This window comes from Pelodiscus sinensis, chromosome 6, assembly GCF_052426305.1.
Source record: "Pelodiscus sinensis isolate ZL-2025 chromosome 6, ASM5242630v1, whole genome shotgun sequence".
NCBI classification, from domain to species: Eukaryota; Metazoa; Chordata; order Testudines; family Trionychidae; genus Pelodiscus; species Pelodiscus sinensis.
Window position 1 is genome coordinate 76,507,753 of NC_143057.1, and position 27,708 is coordinate 76,535,460.

The 27,708-nt window shown below is 38.3% G+C and overlaps 1 protein-coding gene across 12 annotated transcripts in view; it reads left to right on the forward strand.

Moving 5' to 3' along the window:
• Window positions 1-27,708, forward strand: part of MEF2C (myocyte enhancer factor 2C) — a 168,903-nt gene that overhangs the window by 121,923 nt on the left and 19,272 nt on the right. For 8 of the 12 annotated variants that reach the window (XM_075932165.2, XM_075932166.2, XM_006132364.5 and 5 more), the window contains 3 exons: window positions 3,678-3,821; window positions 11,753-11,939; window positions 13,518-13,565. In XM_075932165.2, coding sequence (XP_075788280.1) covers window positions 3,678-3,821; window positions 11,753-11,939; window positions 13,518-13,565 — 379 coding nt within the window. Of the gene's footprint in view, window positions 1-3,677; window positions 3,822-3,883; window positions 4,022-11,752; window positions 11,940-13,517; window positions 13,566-27,708 lie in introns of all 12 variants that reach the window. The other 4 variants (XM_006132365.5, XM_075932173.2, XM_075932175.2 and 1 more) reach the window with 3 other exon arrangements.

Below are 27,708 nucleotides of genomic sequence, written 5' to 3' on the forward strand. Positions count from 1 at the left end.
AGTGCAAAAAGGTGTTATGGAGCTTGCTGAAAGGAGGGGAGCTCATGCACATAAATCCACATCACTGATCTGGCTTTCTTCTCCTCCCCTTCCAGCTAAATTAATGCTACTACAGGAGAGTCTTCTCTGCCAACAGGTTGCTTTATATGCATGTAGGTTGTAGTGACAATACGCTGTCCTGATAGAGTAAGATCTGGCTGATAGTACAGGTTTTTTTTTAAAACAGCTGTAAACTTGTAATGAAGGTAAAACTGTTTGTGCCACATGAACAGCATGGCAGTTAGCACTATGTCAGCACTTCCCATTTTCAGAAGTTTATGTAGTGCAGGGTTTAGACTAAATTGTTGACGTATGAGATTTCAGCCAAGGCAGTTTTCCTTTAATGGTTTTGTTGTTAAAATGCATGGGTTGTTTTTTCAGGGTTATCGGAATGCAAACTAAAAGAGATGCTAATTACTTAGGGAAAGTGGTGCTTTAATAGCACAAAATTACTTATTTTCTTTTAAAATAATTTATAATTCAGTTTGGGAGTCTCCCTGATATACACCATCTACAATTGTTTAATTTCATCCTGTAAAAATTCCCTAAATGTCCATTAAACTTGTGCACACTGAAGAAAGGGCTCCAGGATGATGCCATAGAACTGTCTATTTTTCAGGATTTGTGAAAGGATGCTAGGGTTTAACATGGTAGGAAAGAGGGAGAGTATCTGGCCAATGAAATGGCCCCAGTTATTCCATGTTGAGAACCATCCTCCCATTTCTGGCCTGTCTTTCTCATAGGTTTTTTTTCACTCAGCTGCTGGGTTCAGCCCCAACACTCAGATCAAGCAATAGCTGAGAGCAGGTGACAGAATGGAGAGTGAGGAAGAGAAACTGACATGGAATCTAGAGCAGCTCTGCACTAGGACGCTAGTTGGGAGACACAGGAATTAGAGTAAGACAAGCAGGTCCTCCTCCAGAGATCATGAGAGGGGTGGTCTGGTAGGTGTCCAGTGATGGTGTACTTTTGGAAGTGAGAAGAGAAAGGATGAAACAGAGCAGAAAGGAGAGTAGGTCTCATGGGAGAGATATTCATGACCATTATGTTTGTTTGGAGTACCACGTTGCAAAATGCAGAGGATGAGAATACTCATTCCTCAGATATGTGCCTATAGTTGCAGCTGTGGCCTCACCACTCTTCAGTAAGAAGCTTTTTTGTGGCTATAGAACTCTGGTGCCCTTGTCAACGAGGGCTCCAGCCCAGCTGGCTAGTTGTACAGAGCAGGATTTAACCCTTACTCTATAAGGATATGTCTACACTGCCACCCTAGTTTAAACTAGGGTGGCAGTGTAGACATACCCTAAAAGACTAACATTTAATTTGGGGGGACTAGATACAAGAAGATTTTGATGATCTTTGTCCAGCCCATTATACAAAAGTGTGTGCTGCAAGTGAGCATTGATGAGAATTTGTGGCCACCACTTTTCAGTCCATTGTGATAGCTACTGCAACCTTCATGCATGCATTGTGCCTTCTTTCAAATGTTAACGTATTTTTCTAAATTGAAATTCCAATATTAAGCTGGAATCCACTCCCTTGCGGAAGACTGGCACAAGGCCCTCCATGCCAGCGAAACCCCTCTTCCCTTACCCCATGTATTTTTGTATTTGGAGGTGATGTGAAGGAAGCAGAGTATTTCTGCTCACCGTAGAAATGAGCACCATGCCAACTTTGAATAAGCCAACATGAAAAGGACAATAGAGGTGTGCTGGGGAGGTGGCACTAGTCTAAGCACAGAGTGAGTCCTCAACAGAGGAATAGGGAACATTTTTCTAGCTGGGGAGGGCTTAATGATAGCCCCTGATTGTGTGTTAGGTGTGGAATCTTGTCCCATCCATTGCCACTTAGTCCCTTGAAGTCAATGGGAGTTTGAATCAAGCCTAAAGTCACTTAGATAGAAGAGCTGAATTTCACACTTGCTGCAAAACTTTCTATATTAAGATCCTAATTGTGGATCTCATCATCAGTGCATTGCACATGTATAAAGAATTCCTGTTTTATATGAAGAGCAGATCAAGACTCATTATTCCATTTGGAAAGAAGAATTTCACCCTTGATGTCTCTAGTTATTTATATTAAACACAGAGACAACAAACATGTTAGTTTAGTAGTCATTCCTTTGCCTTTCTATTGGCGTGGCTCAGCTTCTTGTCAATGATAAATTGCTGTTTTGATAGAATTGGAAATGGCAGGAGGCCGCTGCTAAAATGCAACAAAAGAACTCTAATCTTTTAAAACTATTACTATTATAAGAACAAAATATAAAATAATGATCAATTCTAATAGCTAAGTGAATTTCAAAGGTAATAATATATCAGGTCACTGCCTTAGGCAAAAAGACTAAGAATTCTGACTGTTCCTGCTGAAGCAGAGAGTTCAAGTAAGATGAAGGCACTCTGAAAAACCAAAGAAAATAGTTGCACCTGCGGTGAGCTTCCTTTCCTAATCACATGGGCAAGCTCAGCCAATTAGCCACATGAGAATATTGTGTCCTGTCATTTCCTCTCCTCTTCCCCCAAGGAACAGGCTCAAAAGCATAATGTGCCACAAATAGTTGCCTGATGATGTTTATCCAAATAAAAGATTTTTGCAAACTTTTTACTCTAAGGATGTTAATGCAAAATACCTATGAAAATTGGTTTTGTGTAGTCTTGTTTTTTGCAGTTCATACCTGTCTGGTTCTGGCACATTTTTAACTTAAGCTAACAGGACATTTTTCCCTGATGATCCATCCAGGTCGAACAGTTAACAAAAAATATTTGAGTCAGGGCAGTCATGCTGAATTGTTCGTTGCTGACTTGGTCATGAAATTTTTGACGGGTTTTGTCTCCATTGCTTAACTCGCTGATAATGTTCAAAGTTATGAAGGTTGGGGGAGCTGCTGAACCTTAAGCTCATCATATGTTTTGACTTTTCAGTGATCATCTGTTTTAACTATGTAATTCCCTATATATTAAATTTCAATACTTTATATCTGAGGCACTGTAATTGGAGTCAACAAAAAAGCAAACACTGGGTCTATAAGCTCTTAATCAGAGCAGCATAAGCAATGTCCTCTTCCCCTTTGTCCTATCAAGGGTAAGGCGTGGCAGGGTACCATTAGTGTCATCCTTTACATCAAATTCAAATCAAGAAATTAATTTAAATACTCTTCCTTCTTCTGTCAAGATGATAGATTCTTAAATCCATGTACTATGTTTGCATTTCTTCCTCCTGTTCCTTGGGAGGGAGGGGGGAGTATATTGCAGTACTCCAATTTCAATGTACTCTTGTTTTGATGTCTCTAGTCATAAATTTGAAATGCATAAATATGTGTTGAAACTAATTGCACATTGAACATCTTAAACATTATCAGTTACAGTGGCAAGCACGTATTGTAGCACAAGACATTGTACCAGATTGCTTTCTCCCATCATTTACTGACTGATTCTAATTTCAGAGGGAAGAAGTCAGAATGACTGCCCATTTGCCATGGGCAACCAGAGTGTTGACCTCTCTGATCTGTATTCACTTTCTTTTCCTAAAGTACAATGTAGCAACCTTCATCTACAGGGCAGTTTTCAGTACTGTTAACACCCCTTCATCTTTCTTGCAGCCTGTGTCATGGTTTGAACTTTCCAAATTATGTATTTCAGACGTTGAGAAAGAAAGGACTTAATGGCTGTGACAGTCCAGACCCCGATGCAGACGATTCAGTAGGTCACAGCCCTGAGTCTGAGGACAAGTACAGGAAAATTAATGAAGATATTGATCTAATGATCAGCAGGCAAAGATTGTGTGTAAGTACTCTGAGCTCCTTTCATTTTTTTTTTACTTTTTGATATTTCTCTGAACCTGGCAGGCATTGAACAAGAAAGAAAACAAAGGCTGTGAAAGCCCTGATCCTGACTCCTCTTACGCTCTCACCCCACGCACTGAAGAAAAATACAAAAAAATTAATGAAGAATTTGATAATATGATCAAGAGCCATAAAATACCTGTAAGTACCAAAGGTTACATGGCTGTCTGCTGATAACTGCTGCAGTAACATACCTTAACCCTTTCAGCTCTGAATTCTTATTGAGAGCATTTAAACTAGAAACAAGCTTTAATGACCCTCCCCTATAGCCAAATAGAAAAAAAATCACAAACGTATTTTTTCTCTTGAACTCTCTGCATTTGACACACAGACAAAACCTCCTACAGGTGAAACTGACAGAAGGAAGTAAAATATACATATATACATTATATTCACTTGATTTACAGAACTGTTTACCACACCACTTGCCCAAATTATATCTAGAAAATAACGATGGAAATCTTTCTTTGTGGACAGACTAACAAACCCACAGAATACTTTCTGTGGTGATATAGAAAGAATTATGTAGAACTGAAATTCTTTTAAATATAGCAGCTTTTTATTTTGTATTTCATGTCTTAAGCCTCAATGCTAAATTCAGTTACAGCACTGAAGGGTTACAGCTAATTGCTCGCTGCAGAGAAACAGCCTGCATGAGAGCCTAATGGGTAGGATTCAGACATGTTTGTGTGCTGGGGTGATTTTACAGCTTTATCAGAGGATTTGCTTTGACCTCATCAGCATTTCTTTTAATGCTTTAACATGAGCTAAATTTTGTTTTAACCAAGCCAAAATTTCTAACAATCAATTATATGCCTTGCCAGATACATAAGAGAAATAACTCTGCATGTGCTATTTTGTTTGTACACACATACAGAAAAATGTTAAGTACTGTAATAGTTTAATAATGTTACATTTGTGATACAGACTGACAAAAGTTAAGAAATTCATGATTAAATTCAACATTCATTGTATAAGAAAGAGAAGCAAACTGTATGCCCTGGTCTATACTACTTATTCCAAAATAATCCCCCTTCCCTCCAGAGTGAATTTATAAGTGGTGCATCCACACTACCAGACCCGTTATTTCAAAATAAGAGGCCACAGAATTTGAACTCTGTACTCCTGCTTTTTACGAGGAGTAATGCTAATTCCAAAATAGTCATTTCACTCTGGTGCTGCTAATTCAAACTTATTGGACTCCAGGAGGCCTACCACAGCTCCTCAAAGTGCTTCCTGAGGCTCTAAATCCAAGGTAGCACATCCACATTAACAGAGCCTGCCTTGGACTAATTTTGATGCTTCCCCATAGTGAGGACACTCTAGTTCAAATTTGTTAAATCAGGAGTTCTTAAGTCAAATTTAGAAATTTCAAAATAATTTCCTAATGCAGACATGATCTATAATCAGAATAAAAGAGTATTTAATTTGAAGTACAGCCACATTTTCATCCATTTACAAGCAAGCATCTGAATTTGCACATCAATGCCTGTACACATAGTTGATTGCACTCCACAACTGTGCATACAGCCATGTTGCAAACTGGAAGGCAGGATACAAATGGCTTTTTATGCTCCCAAGGCATAGGCCTCTTATGCAGTCACAGTCCATTGCACATGCAAAAGTTGATGTCCAAACTGGAGAGACATTTGTCCTTAAGAATTTTCTATTTTTTCTTTCACTGCTTAAATAATATTTCATTTAATTCTTGGATAGTTTTTCACATGAGTTAAGGAAAATTTGGAATTTATCCAAGAGATCAGAATAACTATAATAGGGACACGTACTCATTTAGAACACATTGTTCAAAATGCTGAACACATGTATGCTATATTTAATAAAATATTATATTTATATTTTCCTCTCTTTTCCTCTACCTTCCTACTTCCACACCTCTGTCTAATATTTTTCAGTAAGAGAGTTTTGAAACTGCCATCATGATTTTGCCAAAAGACTTGATACACATCTTTTTGGTAAAGCAATGGCTGCGACTTTGACTTATTAACTCGAATCTCCCATCTTTTACCAGTAAAAATCCTGCCCCTGTCCATTTTCAGATGATGGATACTGGTTTATCAAAACCCCTCAGTGACAAAGGCCCCGATAAAATGGGATTTGATTTCAGAAACCAAAATCCCTGAAGTAACTCATTCCTCGTGTAAGGAACTGTTCCAGGGGCTCTGATCTCATATACCACTTGGTTTTGTTTTTCCAAGTCACCATATCTCTGTAACTGTTTAAAGTCTTGAAATCCTAAAAAATTAACTCTTAACTGATCCTGTCAGCTTATAACTCTCTGTGAGAGTAGGCAAGTGTTTGTTCTTGGGAGACAGGGGCTATGTCTATGCTGCGGGGGTTTTTAGGAAAAAGAGATGCAAATTGAAAATCGCATTTTGCATATCTTTTTCCACTCGGGGCCAAATGTCGGAAAACCCTCCTCTTTCAGAACATCCCTTATTCCTCATACAATGAGGAATACAGGGATGCCGAAAGAACGCATCCACTTTTTCGGAAATTGTTCCAAAAAAGCAGAAGCATTCTTTAGGTGTGGCAGAGCTTTTTTGGGATAACTCCGCAGTGTAGACGTAGACTTAGATGGATCCAAACTAGAGCCAGTAAAAATATAGGACATTTTCTCACAAAAATATCACAAAAATGTCTATTTTTCCCCAAAGTTCAAAATTTTAAAGAAACATTTTACCACCATCTCTCTTCCTGTGTTACAGTCCCCACTCTGCCATTGACTAACTCTTTGGCTTAACTTCTTTCCGCTGCAGTTTTGTAAACTGCATGTTGGATATAATATTGCTTACCTATTTTGCAGAGATGTTGATGAGGTGCAGTTTATTAGTTTTTGTGAAATTACTTATAGAGTATCTGAGGAAAGGCATTATACGATGATAAGTGTTACTAGGGATGTTATATTTCGATTTATGAGCTAATTGAGTAGTTGATGGAATTTCCATCGATTACTTGATCAGTCAATAATGGAGGAGGGGGGCACTTGTTATCCCCACTGTGCCTTTGTTTTTTAAATGTAGTCAGAGCCACTACAAAGGCAGAGGTGCATCAGGGAACCCAGTGCAAGCAGGGACTTTTTCAGTCTCCACTCACACAGAGTTCCCCACTGCACTTCTGCCTCCCCAGTCCACTACCACCACCCATGCCACAGAGACAGTGCTGGGGGGGGGGGACTGGTTTTTAAGCTGGCTCTCCCGAGAATCAACTTCTGCTCCCCCTACCTCGATGCCTCTGATATAGAGGCAGCGGGGGTGGAGAATGTGAGTAGTTGATTCGACTACCTGATAAGCCTAAGTTCATCGGGTAATCAACTTACAATGACTATGTATATAGTGGGACTCTGACATACCCAGACATGGATGCTCAGGAGGAAGACTCTCAAGGAGTCGCATTCCACCACTGCGCATACTCCACAAAGATCTGACCGAGTTGCAGTCCTACAAGCCCAAAGATAGCCCCTTCTTTGCACACCAAGATCACCTCTTCTCCACAAATGATTCCACTCTCACTCTCTACAGTGGTCTGCAGAGCAGGATCCTCATGCAGAAGGTACAGTCTCCCTTTATGCAGTGGAAAATTCCATCCCTCTCAGAGAAAGCCAATGTCTAATAGGCCTGATGGCGTTCATAGCTAATCCATAACAGAGATTTGTAAATATAAGGGGAGAGAGCCTCACCTGGTGTAAATCAGCATAGTTCCACTGAATTCAATGGCACTCCAGCAATTTTTATCACCTGAGGAAGTGGCCTACAAAAGGAAGCTGGGAAGATGTAGAGAGAGTGAAAACAAGTCAAACCACTTAATCATAACTTAGAAAAATGTCAGACAAAAGTTTGGCTTGCTCCTCACCTTGTAATTAAACAAAATACTGAAGATGAAAAGAAACTTGGCTTTTCCTCTTAATGAAAAAGACCAATAAGGTTTCCACAGAATATTTTAGGGATAAGTATTAATATGATTCCGAAACATCTGATGCTAATTATATATTTATTTGTAGTTATTAGAAGAGTGCCGAAATCATATGTGACTGAAATAATCAGCTATGCATGAATCTCTCTCTCACACACACATACATACACACATACACTGAATGTACATAGTTATAAGTCCTGGTTGAAATTTGCAAAAAATAAAAATTGAAACATTTAGCACAAAAAATTGTGGTCATAATTTCTAGGTCAATGTTGTGTGATTTCACCCATTTGAAATTTCACATCAAATAAGTGTGTGTGTGTGTGTATGTGTCTGCACAGATGCACATCAGGTTGAAATAAAGATACCATGGAATATCTGCACTCTTATTTCACCTTCAAAACCAATCTGTACAAGGTCCTGCATACCCCATTCAAGAAAATTTCTGACTGTAAACAGAAGTTTTAGGCAGTGGGAACCAGAGAAGCAAATTTGCAGCTTTTGTTGGTGGTGGTGTTTCTGCAGTGTAGTATTATACAGGCAGCATTGATGCCCATAAGGACCCCACGGTTTTCCCAACTCATTACTGATTTTTACGTCTCATATATTTTGATTATAAAATGAATAAAACAAAATTCCAGCATTAACATAGGCAAACTGCATATAAAAGTACCAAGTAAACAACCTAACCACAGTCAGACTGCATGCAAAGTGTGCTGTATACTAGTTCTACAGTATCCAAACTACATAAAAGTATGTTAAGCCAGCCGCAACATGTACATTCAGTAATGAGGGATATGAATTCTGCAGCTCATCTAAGAATGCCTTTAAAGAATGACAAAAGAAGACCTTATAATTGCTTTGGCAATGCTCATATATTTCACTGATAATTAGTCTGTACAGTAGCATAGTAGCAGTAGAAATAGCAGCAGTCATGATTGGGGACCCATTGTGCAGAACAGACACAATTCCTGCCTTGAAAAGCTTACAGTTTAAACACACAAATGGACAAAGAGCAGAAGATGAAGATACAAGCAATTGAATCTGATGAAGAATTATCAAAGTGTTGCTAGTCATATTTCTAGTTGGGTGTTTGTTTTAATTGGGAGCAGCAGTAGAAATTAAAGGGATAGGAAAGGGGAAAAAGGGAAAGAAATATGGACAATGCTCATTAGCAGTCTATCCATAATCAGCAGCCTGTACTTTGTCTATGTCCTGAGAAAGGTAAAGCAGACAGCAGAATGATCCTCAGTGGGCAAAATTCTGACTCAGGGGAGGGATACATACAAGTTCCTATGTGTTGCTTAGACCCTGCAGAGCTGGAACAGTGCACCAGTTGACCTTCTGGTGGATTGCCATACCTCCTAACACACTGCCAAGGTAATGGACTCCAAGTCAACTAATTAGGGGTAGGCTGGAAGTGTAGCTAATAGATCCAACATGACATGGATTCAGTGAGCCAAAACAGTTTGGAAAGGCAGTATCCATAAATGAACACAGGCTGAAATATCAGTTGAAGAGGGGCTGGTCTTACAATCAGCCTAGTGGCCTGCCCCTGTGCTATGGAGGATGGATTCCATCCCTACCTGAACCTAGGAATTCCTCTCCCTGATTGCTGTTATTTGGACTTTGTCTCAGGATGGATGAATTTCGCCCATTGTGTTTCTAAACATGTCTACACACTTGTATACTGTTTTGAATGACCTATTATGTGTGTGTTTCCAAGGGATCAGGTCTACAGTGATGACACACTCTGAGATCCTAACCTGTGTTGTAAACTTTTTTTTTTTGCAGGACAAATTCTACATGTACACAAAATTGTTGTTATTAGCAACAATTCAAGTTAGGGTGCTGCATGCAGAAAAAGCTTGTTCCTAAAAGTGATGCAGAGCACTCTATTGGTATTTTATCTGTCATCGTTTTCAATATGTATTTATTTTACCTCTTTTTTATTTATGAAATACAAGCTATCTAATACAATTCTAGGTTCAGATACAGAATGTAGTAAAACATACACTTTTGCTTCTTAACCACTAAACAAAAGGAGAAGAGTATTCCACGAAATAGTTCTGTCTTCCCCACAGACTTAAACTACCTCCTTGAACTAACTCTTCAGAAAATTGACCATTAAGGGACAACAGACTTCAGCTCTGTTGGAGCAAAGGGGAAGTAAGTTCCAGAGTCAAGGGCTCTCTACTGCGAATGCTCTGCCAGCTGGCCCTAGACACTTAATCTGGGGTCAGTTAGCTCAAGTACCCCAGCTGACCTCAGCTGTCACAGCAGCATGAGGGGAAAGAGGCAGTCTTTTGAAAGCCAGGACCCTAGCTACAGAAATAGTTAGAAAACAAAATTAACACCTTGAATTATACCTGGGGTCTGGAGGTTCTCATCTAACATGTGCTTTGCATCCTGCCATGAATTGAAATCTTGCTGTGCACTATTCACTTGCTGCATTTTTTCAGTGATAAGTGAAATGATTCCTGTATACTTAGGGCTGAATTATACTTTCCATGAGTGTGGAAACAAGGGCAAAAGGAGCACAACGCAGCAGTAATTTGAGTGCTGCTCTTGTACATCATGGGCATTTCACTAGCACTGCTTGCAGAACTGAATAGCCAGCCCCAGAAGATGCATTTATAGGTAGGGCATGGACAAAGCTATGTATCCCCTGTCCAGCACAACTTGATTGTTGCACTATGCGCATCTCTCATCACTATGACTCCAGGTCCCAGATCTGTGTTAGCAGCCCCATCTGCTCTAACATCTTGAATCAGCCCCTCCCCCTCCCCCCAGACTCATGTTATTTGCTTATAACCCACGAATTTTTTTAAAAAAATCAATACATTTGGGGTTCCATTGAGTTGCTTCTGGTTTTTGACCCTTTAGGGTATATGCAGGTCACATTTTCAAGTTTTTCTCTGCAAACAAGAGGACTGAAAACTATTTTTAAGAAGCAAAAGCTGAAATTTTCATGTATTCACATAATTCCAGAACCTTCTCAGGCTTTAAGAAAACAAGAAAGACTCTTGAGAAAATCAGAGTTGGCAACACTGCATTATACATTTTAAATGTCTAATAAATGCCTCTTGGCATCGCCTCTTAGGCACTGCACCTTCTCTCCCTCTTCCTTTGCAGTTTAGAGTCAGAAGAGAGATAATTTGGCCCAATTTGCTTCATTTAAAGGGATCCTTCAAGATGAAAATAACCGTATATATATAAGAGGATGTTACTTTTAAATGGAGATAAAAGCATAATGAAAAGGCACTACAAAAAAGAGCTGTCAGATAAGGATCCTGGATATGTATATATTTTACACTATACTTTGATATGTCCTTGGGGAGCACTTTGTTTCTTTAAAGCCCATTCTAGACTAAGGAAAAACTTTTTTTTAAAAAAAGTAATTCAGTTGTTTGTGCCTTTAACATGATTCTGGTTGCTAAAGCAACGCAGACTGAAACTAAAGCTTTCTCTCTTGCATTCCATCCCTTCTCATTTTTCTCCATGCAACGAAGTCATCATAATCATGTACCTTTGATCTTGCAGTCATCTGTGACACCAGATTAAGATATCACAAATGAACAATTATGACTTCACTGAATGGAAGAGAAGGAAAATGAAGCCTAATGAAGTGGGATTTTGTTTTAAACAAAAGTAGGGGGGGGGGGGGGGAAACGTTCTAATACTCACAAAGGAAATTTAGAAACTTCAGGAAAGGAATCTTGAATTGTGATTTGTAAAGCCATTTTTAAAAGCCTTTCCTGGTGCCTGAAACATAGCTGGTAACTGTTTTAAACTCTTTCTCTTGATTTTTAGGGTGTTTTTTTAAATGTTTTAACCACCGGTTACAAAATATTTGAACTAAATATAGAGTAACTGTACTTGAAGACTGTTGTGCTTCTGTACTATTCTTGTCTTTATTTCCTTTTTTTGCTTGTACAGGCTGTTCCGCCACCTAACTTTGAGATGCCAGTTTCTATCCCAGTGTCCAACCACAACAGTTTGGTATACAGTAACCCAGTCAGCTCTCTGGGTAACCCCAACCTTTTGCCACTGGCCCACCCTTCTTTGCAGAGAAATAGCATGTCTCCTGGTGTGACACATCGGCCTCCAAGTGCAGGTAACCCAGGTAGGCTCTGTTAAATCACATTTCTTCCAATGTTCAGAAATATCTTCTGTCATTTCAAACTGTACTTCGAGAAACAGGATTCTCTTTTACCAGTTACAACAGTTAGCCCAAAATTGATATAGTGAAAAAACTTTTTAAAAGCCTAAGGCATTTCAAACCCAAAATTACAAAGTAAAATAGAGTTCTGAAAATAATGTTCTGGAAACATACAGGCAGTCCCCGGGTTACATGGATCCGACTTACATCGGATCCCTACTTACAAACGGGGTGAGGCAACCCTGCACTAGCTGCTTCCCCCCAGCAGACCAGGGAGACACGAAGCTAGCGCCCCCGCCAGCAGACCAGGGAGACGCGGAGCGGCTTTTCTCAGCAGACACCTCAGCTTGAGAATAAAGGACTGAGGGAAGTGAGGTGTGGGAGAATAAAACTGAGCTCTGGAGAAATGTTTGGCTAGAGTTTCCCCTACAATATGTACCAGTTCCGACTTACATACAAATTCAACTTAAGAACAAACCTACAGTCCCTATCTTGTACGTAACCTGGGGACTGCCTGTATGAGTATTGGCTAAGAATGAAGGAAATCCATAAAGGAGAAAGGCAGACAATTTACTGTTACACAGAAAGGCAGCTCATGTGTTTGTGCCATGCAAAAAGCCACTGCGCTGTTTTCCATAAACTTGAAAAATTATGTATGATCAGAGCAACCTTATCTTTGAAAGTAAAATAGGCTTCTAATTACTTAAACAGCAGTTAAAAGGCTAAATGCAGCATTTGTAATTCTGTATGTATTCACAAGCTCATTGACTGGTAAATAGGAGGCCACCTCCAAGCTGGAGTGTATAAACAAAAGGTTGCTTTCCATGCTGGTGATGATTCAGGGTCACCTTTGAGCAGGATAAATGAGGATTAGGATCATTCACTCAGTCTGGCTGAAGCAATGTAGCCTTAAGTATTCGGAGTTTAAAGAACCATACAAGTTCTCCAGCCCAAGGAAAAAAGTAAATAAATAAATCTGTAGAGCAAATGTCTATGAAGGGGTCAAGAATATTATAATAAACAATTACACAAATGTGCTACAATAATTATTTACCATTAATTTGTTTGTAGAACTACTTGCAGTATCTCATTGCCTGGCAGCAGCTTATGAAGAACAATCATCTGTGGGTTTTCTAATGCAGTTAACAATTAAATACATATTTTTTTCAAATAATCCAGTATAATTAGACCAAGCCCATTTTTTAAATATAAGGATGCTTCTTAGACTATGTCTGCTTGGGAAAAAAATCTGAGAAATGTCAGTGTCTGTAAAGTGTCAGCTACTCAACATATTTTTGTGTTTGCAGGACATCATGATACAAATATGTTAGCTGTAAAACCTTACAAAGGACAATTTGCAGTTTTAAAAAGATCATGGCCTGATCTGATGCCCACTGAAGTTAATTAAAAGATGTCTAAGAACTTCAGAGGGCATTGGAATGGGTTACTTGAGAGAAAATGTATTAGTATTGTTTTAAATGTTTGACTAAAAATAAACTACTATGATCATTCTCCTTTTAACTATCTTATTTGAAACCCTAGGTGGCCTGATGGGTGGGGACCTCACAACCGGTGCAGGCACCAGTGCAGGTAAAGAGAAGAGCTTTTTATGTTATGTATTATTATTGTGTGTTATGCACCACAGTAGATCATTAATATAAGCTTGGCCTTAAAATAACTGTGTGCTTAAAATAGGATTTTCAAAAGAGCTCAGTTTAGCCAGGTAAATAGGAGTTCTATCATCAACTTAAGTGGGAGCAAAAAAAGGTTGAGACCCTTAGAAAACCACACCCATTATAGCTGTCCATGTACATAATGTCCTCAAGTTTTTTCTTGACCTGAAGTCTTTCTGTAAAAATCTTTAGTCCCAGTCACACAACCCATACTCAGCTAAATCTCCCTTTGAAGTCAGTGGGTGAAATCCTGATCCTATTGAAATCAATGGGAGTTTTGCCATTGACTTCAATGGGCCAGGATTTTCCCCATTTCCCCTTCAACGTGTACTAAGGTAAGCCTTTGCCATTTGTGTTGATTTTGAGCTACAAACGCTGCAATGAAACACCAGTCGTACATAACTTTAAACTTTTACTTAATTGCGTTAATTTACCTAATAGACAAGGCATTTTCAAAAGACTTTACGAGGCATTGAAAAATATTGGATCCAACTGATTTAAATTGGAGCTATGCCTGGTATGGACTGCCACATCAGAGTGATGTTGCTTTAATGTTGTAGGAACTGCTCACTGAACTCAGTAAATGCTGCATTATATTACCAGTACAGTGATGCTATGCTATCACAAATGCACATGACAAAATACTAGAACATTCCAGAAAAAAAGCTGAGCAGTAGAACATCCAGTGGAACTGTGTTAATTGCTGGCTGATAGGAGCTATATGAAGAAGTAGTGTGGAGAGTCAGTGTGTGAACCATAAATCAGAGGTAGCAATAATTGATGATGTATATTCTGAAGCTATACTCTCTTGCACTAACTATATCATAAGGGTACTTATAGATAATATTTCTTTTTTTTCTCCTGACTCCTCTGGACTTGCTTCAGACCACTCCTTTTTATTTTCTTTTTTTTATTTTGTTACTTGCAAAGAAATCACAGATCTTACATGCTGGTTTTGGTGTGAAATTGAATCAACACAGCAGTTGACCCAGTAGACATTTTAATCTGGCACTGCAGCTCAGAGAGGTCATTTTGTATTACTTGTATGACTGCATCATGCAGACCACATGAACTCTTGGGCTCTTACCCATTAGTCTCATCTATTCCTGCAAAACCTATGTTAGGAAATTACAATTTCTTAATTGTCTGGTAGCATTTTGCATAAATGCAGCATTGAAAAATCATTTTTGGTGATGTTTGAGGGTGTCGAGTCATACCCTTTTGTGACTGTGTACACGACTGAAGCTTCAGGCACCACAGCAGTGAAACTAGTAGAGGAAAGAAGATTGCCCTTTTAATGAGCTCCCTCTACTGGCCTGTTAAGACCTGTCATGGTATCACAGTCATTGATTTGCCTGTTCCTTCTTCTCTTTCAAAGGTGGTGGGATGCAATAAGGCAGTCAGTGTTTATTCAAAAATAATATTTGTGTCTACTAAATTTGTTCCTGTTCTAAATATCTAGTTGGCTTTGTCATTCTTGATGCTCATTAACATCTAAACACATTTTACTGTCTAAAGAAGACACACTCAACGCACTAAGTATAGGGACCATGCTTTTTAATGTATATATTTTTTTAAGTTAGATATAATGAAAAGGACAGAATGACCCTCTGAGAATATAGATTGCTTACTCTATTATTACACACTTGGCTTTCAAGCAATGCATCTTTGGGCTGGTGAATTGATTTAATGCTGTGTAAAAGGGGCATTACCAGGAATGCCTCATAAATATTTAATTGCATGAATAGTCTTTGTTCTTATCTGGCACTAAGAGCCAAAAACATCAGTGTAGATATGTATTCTTCATGTCTTAAATGCAAAGCAGTAGGAGGGATTTGATACAGGGCCATCGGACGATGAGAGGTCATATATGGCTAAATCGTCTGCCTCAGTAGCATCATTCAACAATGCCACTATTTTTCAGTGCCTTCTTTCTTAAGGGCATAGAAGAATAAACATCAAAAGTTCTCTTTGTTTACCATTTTTCAGAAAAAAACAGAGACCCCAGTGTTTTTTTTCCATTTGGCATCGTAGAAGCTGATGGCATGATCATGTGGTTTAATTTGTTAGGGTTTTTGCCAGATTAGAACTTCATGCATTTGCATCCAAAAATAGCATATATTTAAAGCAATGCACTCCAAGAAGAGTGGAGTTGTTCAAAAGTTTCATTTCAATCGCTACAAAATGAAACTATTTTTGATTGCCAACAAAAGAGCACAAGTTTCTGCATGACTCTAACAAAATTTCATGACAACTAGAAAATGGGAAACGGAAAAAGCTACTTAGGTTGGTTATATCTATGTTTTGAAAAATGTGTTATTTTGTTGCTTTGTATTGTTCAGTGTTAGAAACCCCAAATCATCAATAGTTTTACCTTGGGGGTCCACCCCAGACATAAACTTCAGAAGGCTGACTACGTTTTTATTATTCTACACAATTAAATACCAATGAAGGTATTTTTAAACTAAAATCAACATTATCTTATGTTTGTTCTTAGTCAGGCTCTGGTGGGACAGTTTATGTGAGAATAGAAGCTGCCAGCAAACTTAGAGTGAACTTCCTATTTAGTATAGCTGCTAAATTATAAATGTATCAATGTCACTGGTGCCATTCTCTTAAGCCAGAAACTTCTGAGTGAAAGAAAAGAACAAGAACTCTTGGGACCTAAACTACTATGTCATAAAATACCTTTAGAGTTACGCCTTTCATCTTAACCCCTTAACCAAGTGACATGCTACCTGTTTAATTATTAAAGTATGCACTGTGTTAATTTTTAGAGAACACATTTAACCTGAAACATAAATTTTTAAGTTGTGGGAAGCTTGACAACAAGCTAATAATGAGTTCTTAAGTATTTTTATCGTTGTACATTGTCTGAACTATAATTTCAGGTAGTGCTTTAACATTGTTGAAAGCCTAAAAGGATAAAGATTTCAAATAACTGTCGAATGCTCTTTAAATACTTAGTGCTGCAGTTGATTTTAGGGGTCTTTCTTTGTCCAGGTGTTCTGATCTCCAGATTTTCACTACCTCTAAAACTGGGTTATACTTTGTAATTCACACCAGTTTTGGGTCTTCACATAAGGGACGTATAGTTTTATGAAAACATTTAGAAAACAACAAATAGTCCTGCAGCACCTAGCATAGTTGTATGTTACTCTTCATTTTTCCATTGGGTATAACTAAACAAATATTGTGAGACAAGGTCTGTTGTTATACTGGTGTGAATCTGGAATAAGTCTACATATGCCAAGATAACCTTTAAATCCAGTCTGATATTCTCCAAAGGGATAAAGTTAGCAGTATTTTTGCCAAAAAATGAGTTTTTAACTGTTTCTTTTCCTGTTTTTCTCATTTGTTCCCTCACTTTCTCCCTCTTAAAGCCAACATCAAAAGAAAAGGCATTTGCAATTCAAAAGTAACTAGCAATTTTTGGGGCTAAAAACTCAGGATATAAAAGTATGACTGTTTAAATGGTTAACCAATAAGCCTGGGCTTATTGGTTACCATTAAATGTTATACGCAGGTCCCTGCCCTGCTCCCAGGGAGCCAGATGCCACCCCACGATGCTGACTCTGTATCCGAGCACAGTTGCTGCTCCACACTGGAGGTGTGTGTAACCATGTAACTGCTGAGATTTTCAGTGGCTACATAATTACACACTTTTTAACCTTACCAACCTTACCAAAAACTTCTTCGTGGAGACTGATTTTCAGATAGTCCTGAGCTCTCCTCCTTCATAAATCCTGCCTCTTTATGTTGATTCAAGTTGGGCACCCAGAAACCACTAATCATTTCTGAAAACCTTTTCCTGGTACTTTTTTAAAAGTCAATCCCATGTTAATTCATGAATCGGCAGGCAGACTCCTCTCTTCTGAAAATGAAGCCTGACCAGGGTGTGGCCAGACTAGGGAAGTCCAGATTACAGAGTTTCAACCTGTAGGTCCTAGCAGTCTGTTAGCTTTTTGACAGCTCATTTGCATTGAGCTGAAGTTTTCAGAACACTATCCACAATGACTCCAAAATCTTTTCTTGAGTGGCAATAGCTAATTTAGGATCTATCTATCTATCTATCTATAGTTGGGGTTTTTTCCCCAAATTGTATTGGTTTGCATTTACCAGTGTTGAACTTCATGGCTGTGTCTAGACTGGCCAGGTTTTTTTGAAAATCAGCTGCTTTTCCGGAAAAACTTGCCAGCTCTCTACACTGGCCACTTGAATTTCTGCAAAAGCACTGACTTCCTACTGTAAGAAATCAGTGCTTCTTGCGGAAATACTATTCTGCTCCCGTTCGGACAAAAGTCCCTTTTACACAAAGCTTTTGCGCAAAAGGGCCAGTGTAGACAGCTCAGATTTGTTTTCCGCAAAAAAGCCCCGATCACGAAAATGGCGATCGGGGCTTTTTTGCGGAAAAACGCATCTAGATTGTCACGGACACATTTCCGCAAAAAGTGATTTTGCGGAAAAGTGTCCGTGCCAATCTAGACGCTCTGTTCCGAAAATGCTTTTAACAGAAAACTTTTCCGTTAAAAGCATTTCCGGAAAATCATGCCAATCTAGACACAGCCCATCTGTTATTTTGTTGCTCAGTCACCCAGTTTTGTAACTCTTAGTTTAGTATGAAGCTGACTTGAAAAATGTTATATCATCTGGAAATTTTGCCACTTCACAGTTCACTCCCTTTTCCAAATCATTAGGGAATATGTTCAAAAGCACAGGTCCCAGTACAGACGGAAGAAGGAAGACAGAGCTTCTGAAAGAGTGTGTCTGCTCTTCTGCAAAAAAAGTGGAAGAGCAGACACGTTCCCTAGACACGACGGAGTTTTTCCAGGATACCTATGGTATCCCACAGTCTTAATGGCTGAAATTCACACCTTTGCTGAGGGCTGGAAGAAGGCCCGTGTACTATTCAAGTCCCACGTGTGCTCTGGGCAAGGGCAGAGTTTCAGGAGTGTAGGGGGGGACAGCAGCTGTGCACTTCAGGACATGGCTTGCTTTTCATCCCATTCCCTGGAGTATCAGGAAGTGAGAGGAAAAAACTTGCATTTCGTGCATGCCTCTCATACCTGGCTGAAGGAAGCCCACCAGCCAGGTGTGAGAGGCATGCACAGAATGCAAATACTTTCCCCTCACTTCCTGATAGTCCAGGGAACAGGATGAAAAGCAAGCCACATCTTGGAGTGCATGGCTGCTTCCCCCTCTACACACACACTCCTGGAACTCCACCCTTGGCTCTGGGTGACTGAAGTTGTGCATAGGGCTGGTGCCTAGGTGAACTGCACCCAGTCAAACCTTTGGAGAACAGATTTTTAAGAATGAAGGCTGTGGTCCATGCACAAAAAATTGAATTGCACGTTAACTGGTAATTTCTCACAAAATGTTAACTGATATGCACTCATATAAACAGGTATCTGAACGCAACTCAATTTTTCTGTGTAAAACTCAGCCTGTACTTTGCAAAATGTGGTCCTTTACTGGATTTCCAAATGTTATGGAAGTGTTAACAGAATGATATTTGAGTTATTCTCTGTCTCATCTTGTCTCTAATTTACAGTGTCTCAATATTTGTATTTATAAAAAGATAGATTGAAAGGATAAATGACTGAGTCAATAATGAGAACACCCTCACATCTTTTCTAAGGAGAAAGCCCTAAGATCACAAATAGTGAACAATTAAGTGAGTCATGCAAGCGGCAGTTCTCTATAAGTAGGATTTTAAAGACAAGCATGATCAATTTCACTTTTATGACAAGCAATTAAAAATATCCCTTTAGAAAATCTATGCCCAAATAGTAACATGGAGTTATTGAGTAAAATCCTGACCCCACTGAAGTCAGTGGAAATTTTGCAATTTACTTAGTGAGGCTAGGATTTTATCCATTATATTTTGGTTACATGTCTTCTCAGAAGGTATCATGCTGTCTTTTTCCACTTTGCAATCTGTGTCTTTGTTCAGAGAAGGAGAGAATAAGGAAGTGTTGCAAATCAGCAAACATCTGGATTTCATGCTTACCCTTGAGTACTGAAAGAGATAGTTGATGTCTCCTAGATCTTGGAATGCAGCTATGGGTTTGCTCCAGGAAGAAAAGCAAGAAATGCATTTAACCCCTTGGAGCTGTGAATACAGATATTACAGCAAGGCAGCACTCAGAAGTTCCTGGCAACACTGAGTTAATATTCCTCTTGCCCATTAACTTTAAGCATGATTCCCCAATTAAAGTATTCAGGCCATAGACTCCAATTGTTGCCCTGATAATAGCTGGGACTGCTGTTCAAGTATCAGAGGAAAATAAGAGGAGACATGGCAGGGTCAGTAACTCTGCTTTTGCCTTGTGTTTACAACTGCTTGCACAGAACTAACCTTAAAAGGTTTATTTTGTCTTTATATAATGTCTGCACATTTACATAACATGCTGCCATTTTCTGGGAAGATCTATTTTAACAACATAGAAAGGATGGAGACTGAGGATTGTGTGATTTGTGTTTTGAACATGCAGTCACCAGTTGTTCTGAACATGAATTTGAAACAACGTGTTCTTCATTTCTGCAGCATTTATGCATGTAACAAGAAATATGTAATTTAACAAATTTACCACTTATCACTGTTTATGAAAAAAACGGTAACCAATATTCTAAAATTTCCTTGGGGGAAGCTAAAAATTAAGGTTTTTGATTTTACAGTCATTTATATTTGGAGTTAATTCTTATCGTGAAACATTTCCCCTAAAATATAGTGATATTATCCCCAAAAGATAATCGATTTAGAACAGCTGGAGAAGTAAATTAATTGCCCCGTTTTTTAAAAAGCTATTCAAGGAGTCAGGTAAGGATAAATGCCAGAATATTGTCTCCAGGGCATTCTCTTAATACCTTCAAAAATTTTATCTTCTCCAATAATGTGTTTTACCCTATTACATAAGCTTGTTTGCTCTTTCTCGTGATGTAACAGTCAAGGGCAGCTCGTATAAAAAGAAGAGAAAATGTAATTTATTTGCATACAGAGGTTTAAGTTGTTCCTGTCCATCTGTGAATGCCCAAGGTGGGGAGTTGAACTAATCATAGATTTAAAAGTATGCATGAGCTTAATTGCTTCCCTGGGAGTTGGCGTTAATTTCTAATGGGCATTGGGCAATCCAAATCCATTAAAATCTCAGTCCTAAAACCAGATTTTGAAAAGCGTTCAGGGCTAGACTTTTCAGGTGCTCAGTCAGCACCCACAATTGGAGCCAGCTTTTCAAAAGAGTTCCTCTCCCTTTTAAGCACTGACATAAGGGACAGATTTTCAGAAGAGGTAAGCATACAGTAGCTCCCCTTGAGTACATGCTATACTGCAAAGAAAAAGGGGAGAGTGACTAGTGAAGAGGTAACAACACATCCTGCACTATGTCTAATTCTCATCTTGTCTTCTAAAACCCCAAAGGCATCCTGGCTATCTCATCCAAGGCAAGGCACTTCACCATGACTATCTGATCTCTGCCACCCAGCAAGGACTCTGGCTTTAAATACTTGAAAACCCCATAGTGTGAAACTACCATTCTCTTATTCCCTGAACTGTCCCTGATTTTTTAAGCCACAAAGTATATTCAAGTAGTGCAAATACGAAGATCAGCGTGTAATATTCTTAAGTAGTTTTGCTCGTTAATTAAAATGTAGTTGTTGAGTTGATCAGGTGAAACTCCAGGCCAAATAAGATAATGTGTTATATTAACCAAAGAGAACAAAGCAGTTTTTCTAAAGTCAATACAATTAGAGGTAATAAAATAGGAAACATATTTTCCTGCGTTGGAGCAATATGTTCCTAAATTCCCTAAATCAGATGCCATTAAGGAATTACCAAACAATGCAAATTGTATGGCCCAATGAACAGTTATTATGAGAACTGATAATAATATTGACAATAGCAAATTACGTTGGGGAAAAGAAATCTGCACAAGGTTTCTCATTGTGTGTTGCTTCGTTTCTGCATTTAGCTGAATGGAGATGGCAAACCTGGATTGAAATAACTAGAGTGCTCCCAGTGCTCTTAATATTTATTATTTGTATTGCTTTAGCATCTAGGGGCCCTACTTATAGACTAGGACTATACTGTGCTAGGTGCTGTACAAATGCAGAACAAAAAGATGGGCTGTGCCTCATGTGGCTTACAAATTATGTGTAAGATAAGAGACAACAGATGGATACAGAAATACAGGGAAGTGAAAGTACAAGGTTATTCAGACCTTGATGTAACTTTGCCTTCCACGGTCCTCAGAGGTTTGCCCACCCTCCTAGAATAGCCGAAGTTTTCTCTTCTTTCTTCTCCTAGTATACTTCTATTCCAGAAGGTTGGAGGAGGGCTGACATGATTTGTTCTTCACGGAAATCACCATTTTCCCTGGTGTGTGGATCCTGCCCACCCTCCATCACACTCCACTAGGCATTTGTCTGTTAGAATGTAGGGGAATGGTACATGAGGCAGACTCAATTGCACCTTCCCATTTTTCACACCCTCAACCACAGCCTGTTGCTAAATTGTTTAAACTGCTCTCATCATCATAGTATCTGCGCATCCCCTAAATACTTTCCTCTCCTTTATAAAGCAGAACTGCACTGCAGTTAGGACCCTATATACTGATAGAAGAAAGGGTAGGAATGTCTCATTAATTATTGTAATATCTTTAAGCTACTTCACGGGGATATAATATAATATCACATCACATCATACTAGCTTTTTTATCTCTAAATATATGTAGTCACTTTTTAATTCATTACTATTTTTTTTAAAGTCTAAAACAAACAGAATTGTTGAGCTATTTTTCTCTGCTTTCCCAAAAGTACTTTTTTAGCTTAATACCCTTCCCCGAATTCAGGCCAAAATCATGCTGATATTACATGATATTCTATAGAATACTTTTCATTCAAAGTCACTAGTTTTTATATACAGGTTGAACCTCTCTAGTCCAGCATCCTCAGAACCTGACGGGTCCCAAACCAGAGAATTTTCCAAACCATGGGAGGTCAGTATTATCTAGCAGCATTACCAACAGTTCTACTGCTTACTGGGCTCCTAGAAGGTATCAGGGTATGTCTACACAGCAGGGCTAAAGTCAAATTAAGCTACATAATTTCAGCTACATCAATTGCATAGTTTATGCCGAAGTAGCTTAATTCAGCTTTTGGCACTGTCTACACAGCAGCAAGTCGAAGGAAGAATATTCTTTCGACTTCCCTTACTCCTTGTGAAATGAGGGTTACAAGAAGTTGGAGTAAGAAGTCCTCCAGCTCAACATTATTTCAAAATAAAGGCTTGTGGTGTAGATGTGCACTGTATTATTTCAGAATAACATCAGTTATTCCAAAATAACACTGCTGTGTAGATGTACCTTTAGGGGTAAATTAGAGCTAAATAACAGCACAGAACACAGAGCCAGGACTGATGGCTTTATGGGACCATGGGAAACTTGGCCACATCCATGATAAGTGGACATCCAGCCTCCTGAATATGGATGTTGCTGGACCAGAGAGTGTCGGACTAGATAGGTTCAACCTGTACTACATCTATCTTGGTCTGCTCTGTGTAATTCAGTAGGGAAGGTCCATTAATGTAATAGTATGGAAATGGGCAGGTTACTTAGAAGAAGAAAATCTTTATATTAAAGATAACATATTTCCACTTCAGTTTTCTTCTATTGCTTGCAGTTAGCCAAGGTAATGTACTGTGAAATGATTAGCAGATGCAACATCTGAGTAAAAATATTCAGTCAATGACTCCCTTAAAAATTATGTTGTAGGTGAACAACATAGTATGATTTCCTGGCTTTTGTCCATTAGAGTTAGTATCCAGAAACTGTAAGCTCTGTTCGGACATCAGTGCACCTAATTAAAGAAAATTTGAATTATATGCCAATGGCATAGCCAGAAGTGCCCATTTAGGTGAGCCCTGTCTATGGGTTGGTGGGAAATGATGGGGACAGTAAGCCCCCACTCCTGGCCCCGCTGTCCAGTGAGAGCGTGGGTGGGGTGGGGTCAGCTACTCACGCCCTGGCTGGAAAGCTGGGTTGCAGAGTACTTGAGTACCAGTTTAAGTGTAGCGGGGTCATCCATGGCCCTGCTCCCCGGCCACTGGGGATCCACCCCCACGCTCTGGCACCACTCCCCAGCCAGAGCACCGGGCAGATTGGGGTCAGCTCTTACCCTGCTTCCCGGTCTGCAATGCAGGTGCAACAGGGTCACCCCACCCGGAACCTAACCCCACTGCCAGGCCAGAGTGCCAGGTGGCACTGGGTCAGCCCCAGCCCCACTCTACAGGCAGAGCACCAGTGGCATGGAGTCAGACCTGGCTCAGCTCCCTGGCTGTTCCCCAGGCTGGAGCACTGGTGGCATGTGGTCAACTCCCATGCTCCAGTTCTGCTACCTGGTTGGAGTGCTGGGCAAAGTGAGGTCATTCCCAGCGCTTGGCCTGCATGGGTGGGTGGGCATGGGTGAAAATTGAGTGGGTCACAGCCTACTCAGGCCTATCTGTGGCGACTCTACTTTATATACATGGAAGAGGAAGAGACACATAGATCCTTAGAAGCCTCTAAATCAGCATTTAATTCCTCCTTATTCAGGCAAAATTCTTTTTGTAGTCAATGGGAGATGAGAGTGATTAAAGAGTATAATTTTAGCAAGATTTCTATTACTCTCTGCATTCTCTTCTCACTTATTCTTTGTGTATTATAAATTTCAAAGTAAAATACATCATAAGTGTCTCTCTCTTCTATAAAGTATTGTTCTGAATTTCACATGTATTTTTAGAGGGTTACTGGTCACATGAAAAAAGGTTACACAAATAACTATAGATGTCATATGATTCTATGTCTGTGTAGGGTCAGGGAGCACTTATAAAAAAGAATCTATATTCTTCTCAGAAGAATTATGGAAAAGTAAACCTGTAGGTTAATAGGAATACTGGCAATTTGAAATTATCACTGACATTTTCAAACTTTCCTCAAAATTTGGACATTGTTACAATTAAAAGTAATGGGAAATGGGTGTCAAAGGCTCCTAAACAACTTTGAAAATCTCAGCCTATATGACGAATATTTCTCCTCCATCTTATTTTGTTCTTTTTTCTTTTTTTTGCCTGCATTTGTAATGATGAAAACTGATATGAAACTAATTAAAACTTTCAGAAATCTAGACAAGAATCACTGCTCTATTTGGTTAACTTTGAGCCTAAAATTCTTGCCTTTTAGGAATAAAAAAACATATGGGCTGAATCCTGCAGTCCTTACTGATATGGCCTTAGTCTGAGTGAGCGATACAGCTTCCAGTCTTAAATGCTGTTTACTGGCTATTCAAGGTGAAATTTTCAAAACTACTCAGCTTTGGTCTAACTTTACTTGCTAGGCACTTGTGAAAATACATTGTAAAGTCCTTACAAAATACAAGTGAGCAATTAAAATAATGTATTTGAAATAATTGAGAAAAATGTAGTTCAATTAATATCTTTCCTTCAGTGGACAAACATTTTGTATTGATTATTACTGTATTTCTCTGCTACAGAGAAATTTATTTCTTGGGTCTGATGGAGTTAAAAAGGTGATATATAAGGCTTAATTGTGCACTTTTATGTAAGCAATATTCTCTCAGAAGTCAGAGAATGTTTTTTCCTGATTGATGGTCACAGGAAAAGGAGTCTGTTATCAGAATTTTTCTTTATTGAGCAGTTAATCCAAATACAAAGTCACTACATTTAGTGGTTCTGTGCTGCTCTTCTACTTTACTTAGCTATAAGTAATTTCTTTTTATGTGCAAAATCTTTTCACTCTTTAAACTCAACAAAACAAAAACAAACAAAAAACAGGACTAAATCAATTTGTTCTTACAGCTTCTTGAATTGAAAGTGTTATAAATTTACATGGAGATATGCCCTTTAAAACTTGTACATCTACTGTTTTTATTTTCACTTTGCATTACAAATTATATCCATAATGTTTAAAAATGTTCTATTTCAGTGAAAATATGGCTTTTAACCAAATAAAAATGTAAAGCAAACTTGCTCTAAAATCCATCTGTTCTTCATTTTCTTATAATCTATAATCAGGAAATCCATTCATACATGACATATAATTTTTGTGCTTTCTAGTGGGTAGTGGAATGTGATGTTCTGCATACAGTCACATCTAAATTGATAATTCTCCAGGCGGAGTGTAATTTTAAAGTATAGGATGAAGAAAGGTTTAATCTGTATATTAGAAGGCTTATACAGGGTGTTTTTTTTTTCCTCTGAATGACCATTCTCTTTGGTGGATTTATCTGAAGGTGGGACAGCTGCCTCAGAGCAGGCCACAGCTTTGTGAGTAAGAAGGAGGATGCGGTTTAGAGAGCTGGTTTAAATGCAGGCTCTTCTTAGCTGTAAACCGCATGCACGTATTCATCATTGATTTTCAAATGATGGGTTCTTATATCATTGGTTTAGAGTCCACAGTCTTACATTCCTGATTCCACATTATGCCAAAAGAAAAACAATTTGGTGGCTGGAAAGAGAAATGGTTATTATATGGCTCCAAAATGCTAGCTGGCATAATATGCCAAGAACAGCAGAAATCCACTGGTAAAGAGAAGATTGCAGTAGTTCTTAAAAATAATTTTATGTTCTAAAAATATAAATGTAAGAAATGTCATCACTGTTCAAAATATTTTACATCAGTAGGTAAATATATATAAAAACCCTGATGTTTTTGAATAGCATACATTCTAAATGTTGGAAATATATTCCTGATATTAATTTTTCTCATTAAATAAATCACATTGGGTTAATAAAAATCTTTTGTGGAAAATTTCATTGTTATATTTTAAATACTTTCTCCAAAAATCAGAAGCAAAAAAAACAAAACGCTCTAATACATGAACTTTGCTGGATTCTATCAGAAAGCTTATTGTAGAATTTAAAACATAAATGAATAAATAAAAAAACAAGCATATAGTTTTTGTCAAACAGCTTCTTTTACACATGGAAGATATGCTTCTCATATCATATTGCAACCCATTTCACAGGGTGTTTTTACTTCCTTTTAACAAAATAACTCCTATATGATAGCCAATATCAGAGGAAATCTGGCCTATGCTTCAGCTTCTTCCATAGATCACTTCACTACACTTCTTAAAAGTTTTTAATACTGCTGCTTTTTTTTTTTTGCAATTACCAAGATAATTTTCCATTTGATTGTTTGTTTAAACCAGATCTCACATGACTAAAACATATGTTGTATTTGTCAAACTGAACATCAGCTTAAGAGCACTGTATAGCTTAGAAAAATACCATCTTTAAAATGTCATTCTTTTAATAACCTTCTCTCTAATAAGCCATAGCATTAATTAAGGATAAAAATATAGCAAATACACATTCAAAATAATTGTTCATTTTAAAAGTCTGTATGATACTGAATTAAAAATTCTTCAATTTTGATGAGTGTAAAATCCTCTTTTTAATGAATACATATTTTATCTTGATACCTGTAGGATGCTATTAAGAAATGAAACAGCCAGCTTAACTATTAACAAACATTTCTTAAAATGTAAATACATCCAAAGGCATTTAGATTTTTTAAAGAATCTATCTAATTTTTTCTCCCACTAACTATCTGGAAGAGGATTATACTTAATCTAGGGTACGTCTACACTGCACTCTTATTTCAGAATAAGCTATTCCAGAAGAAGTACTCCAAATAGCTTATTTTGAAATTGTGTGTCTACACTACAGGGAAGCCTCAAAATTAGTCCAAGGCAGTCTCCCCTAGTGTGGATGCTCCACCTCGATTTAGAGCCCAAGGAAGCACTAGGGAATAATTACTTTGAATGGCGTGGTGAGGAGCTATTTTGAAATGGCAACCGTGGAGCATCCACACTATAGCTATTTTGAAATAGCTATTTTGGAATAGGCATTATTGCTCATGGAATGAGGTTTACAGAAGTCGGAATAAGCCGTCCGTTATTTCAAATTTATTTCAAAATAACAAATTGCTATGTAATTTGAAATAATTGTGCTGTGTAGGCACACCCCTAATGAATACATTTAACCTTATGAGTTTACAGAT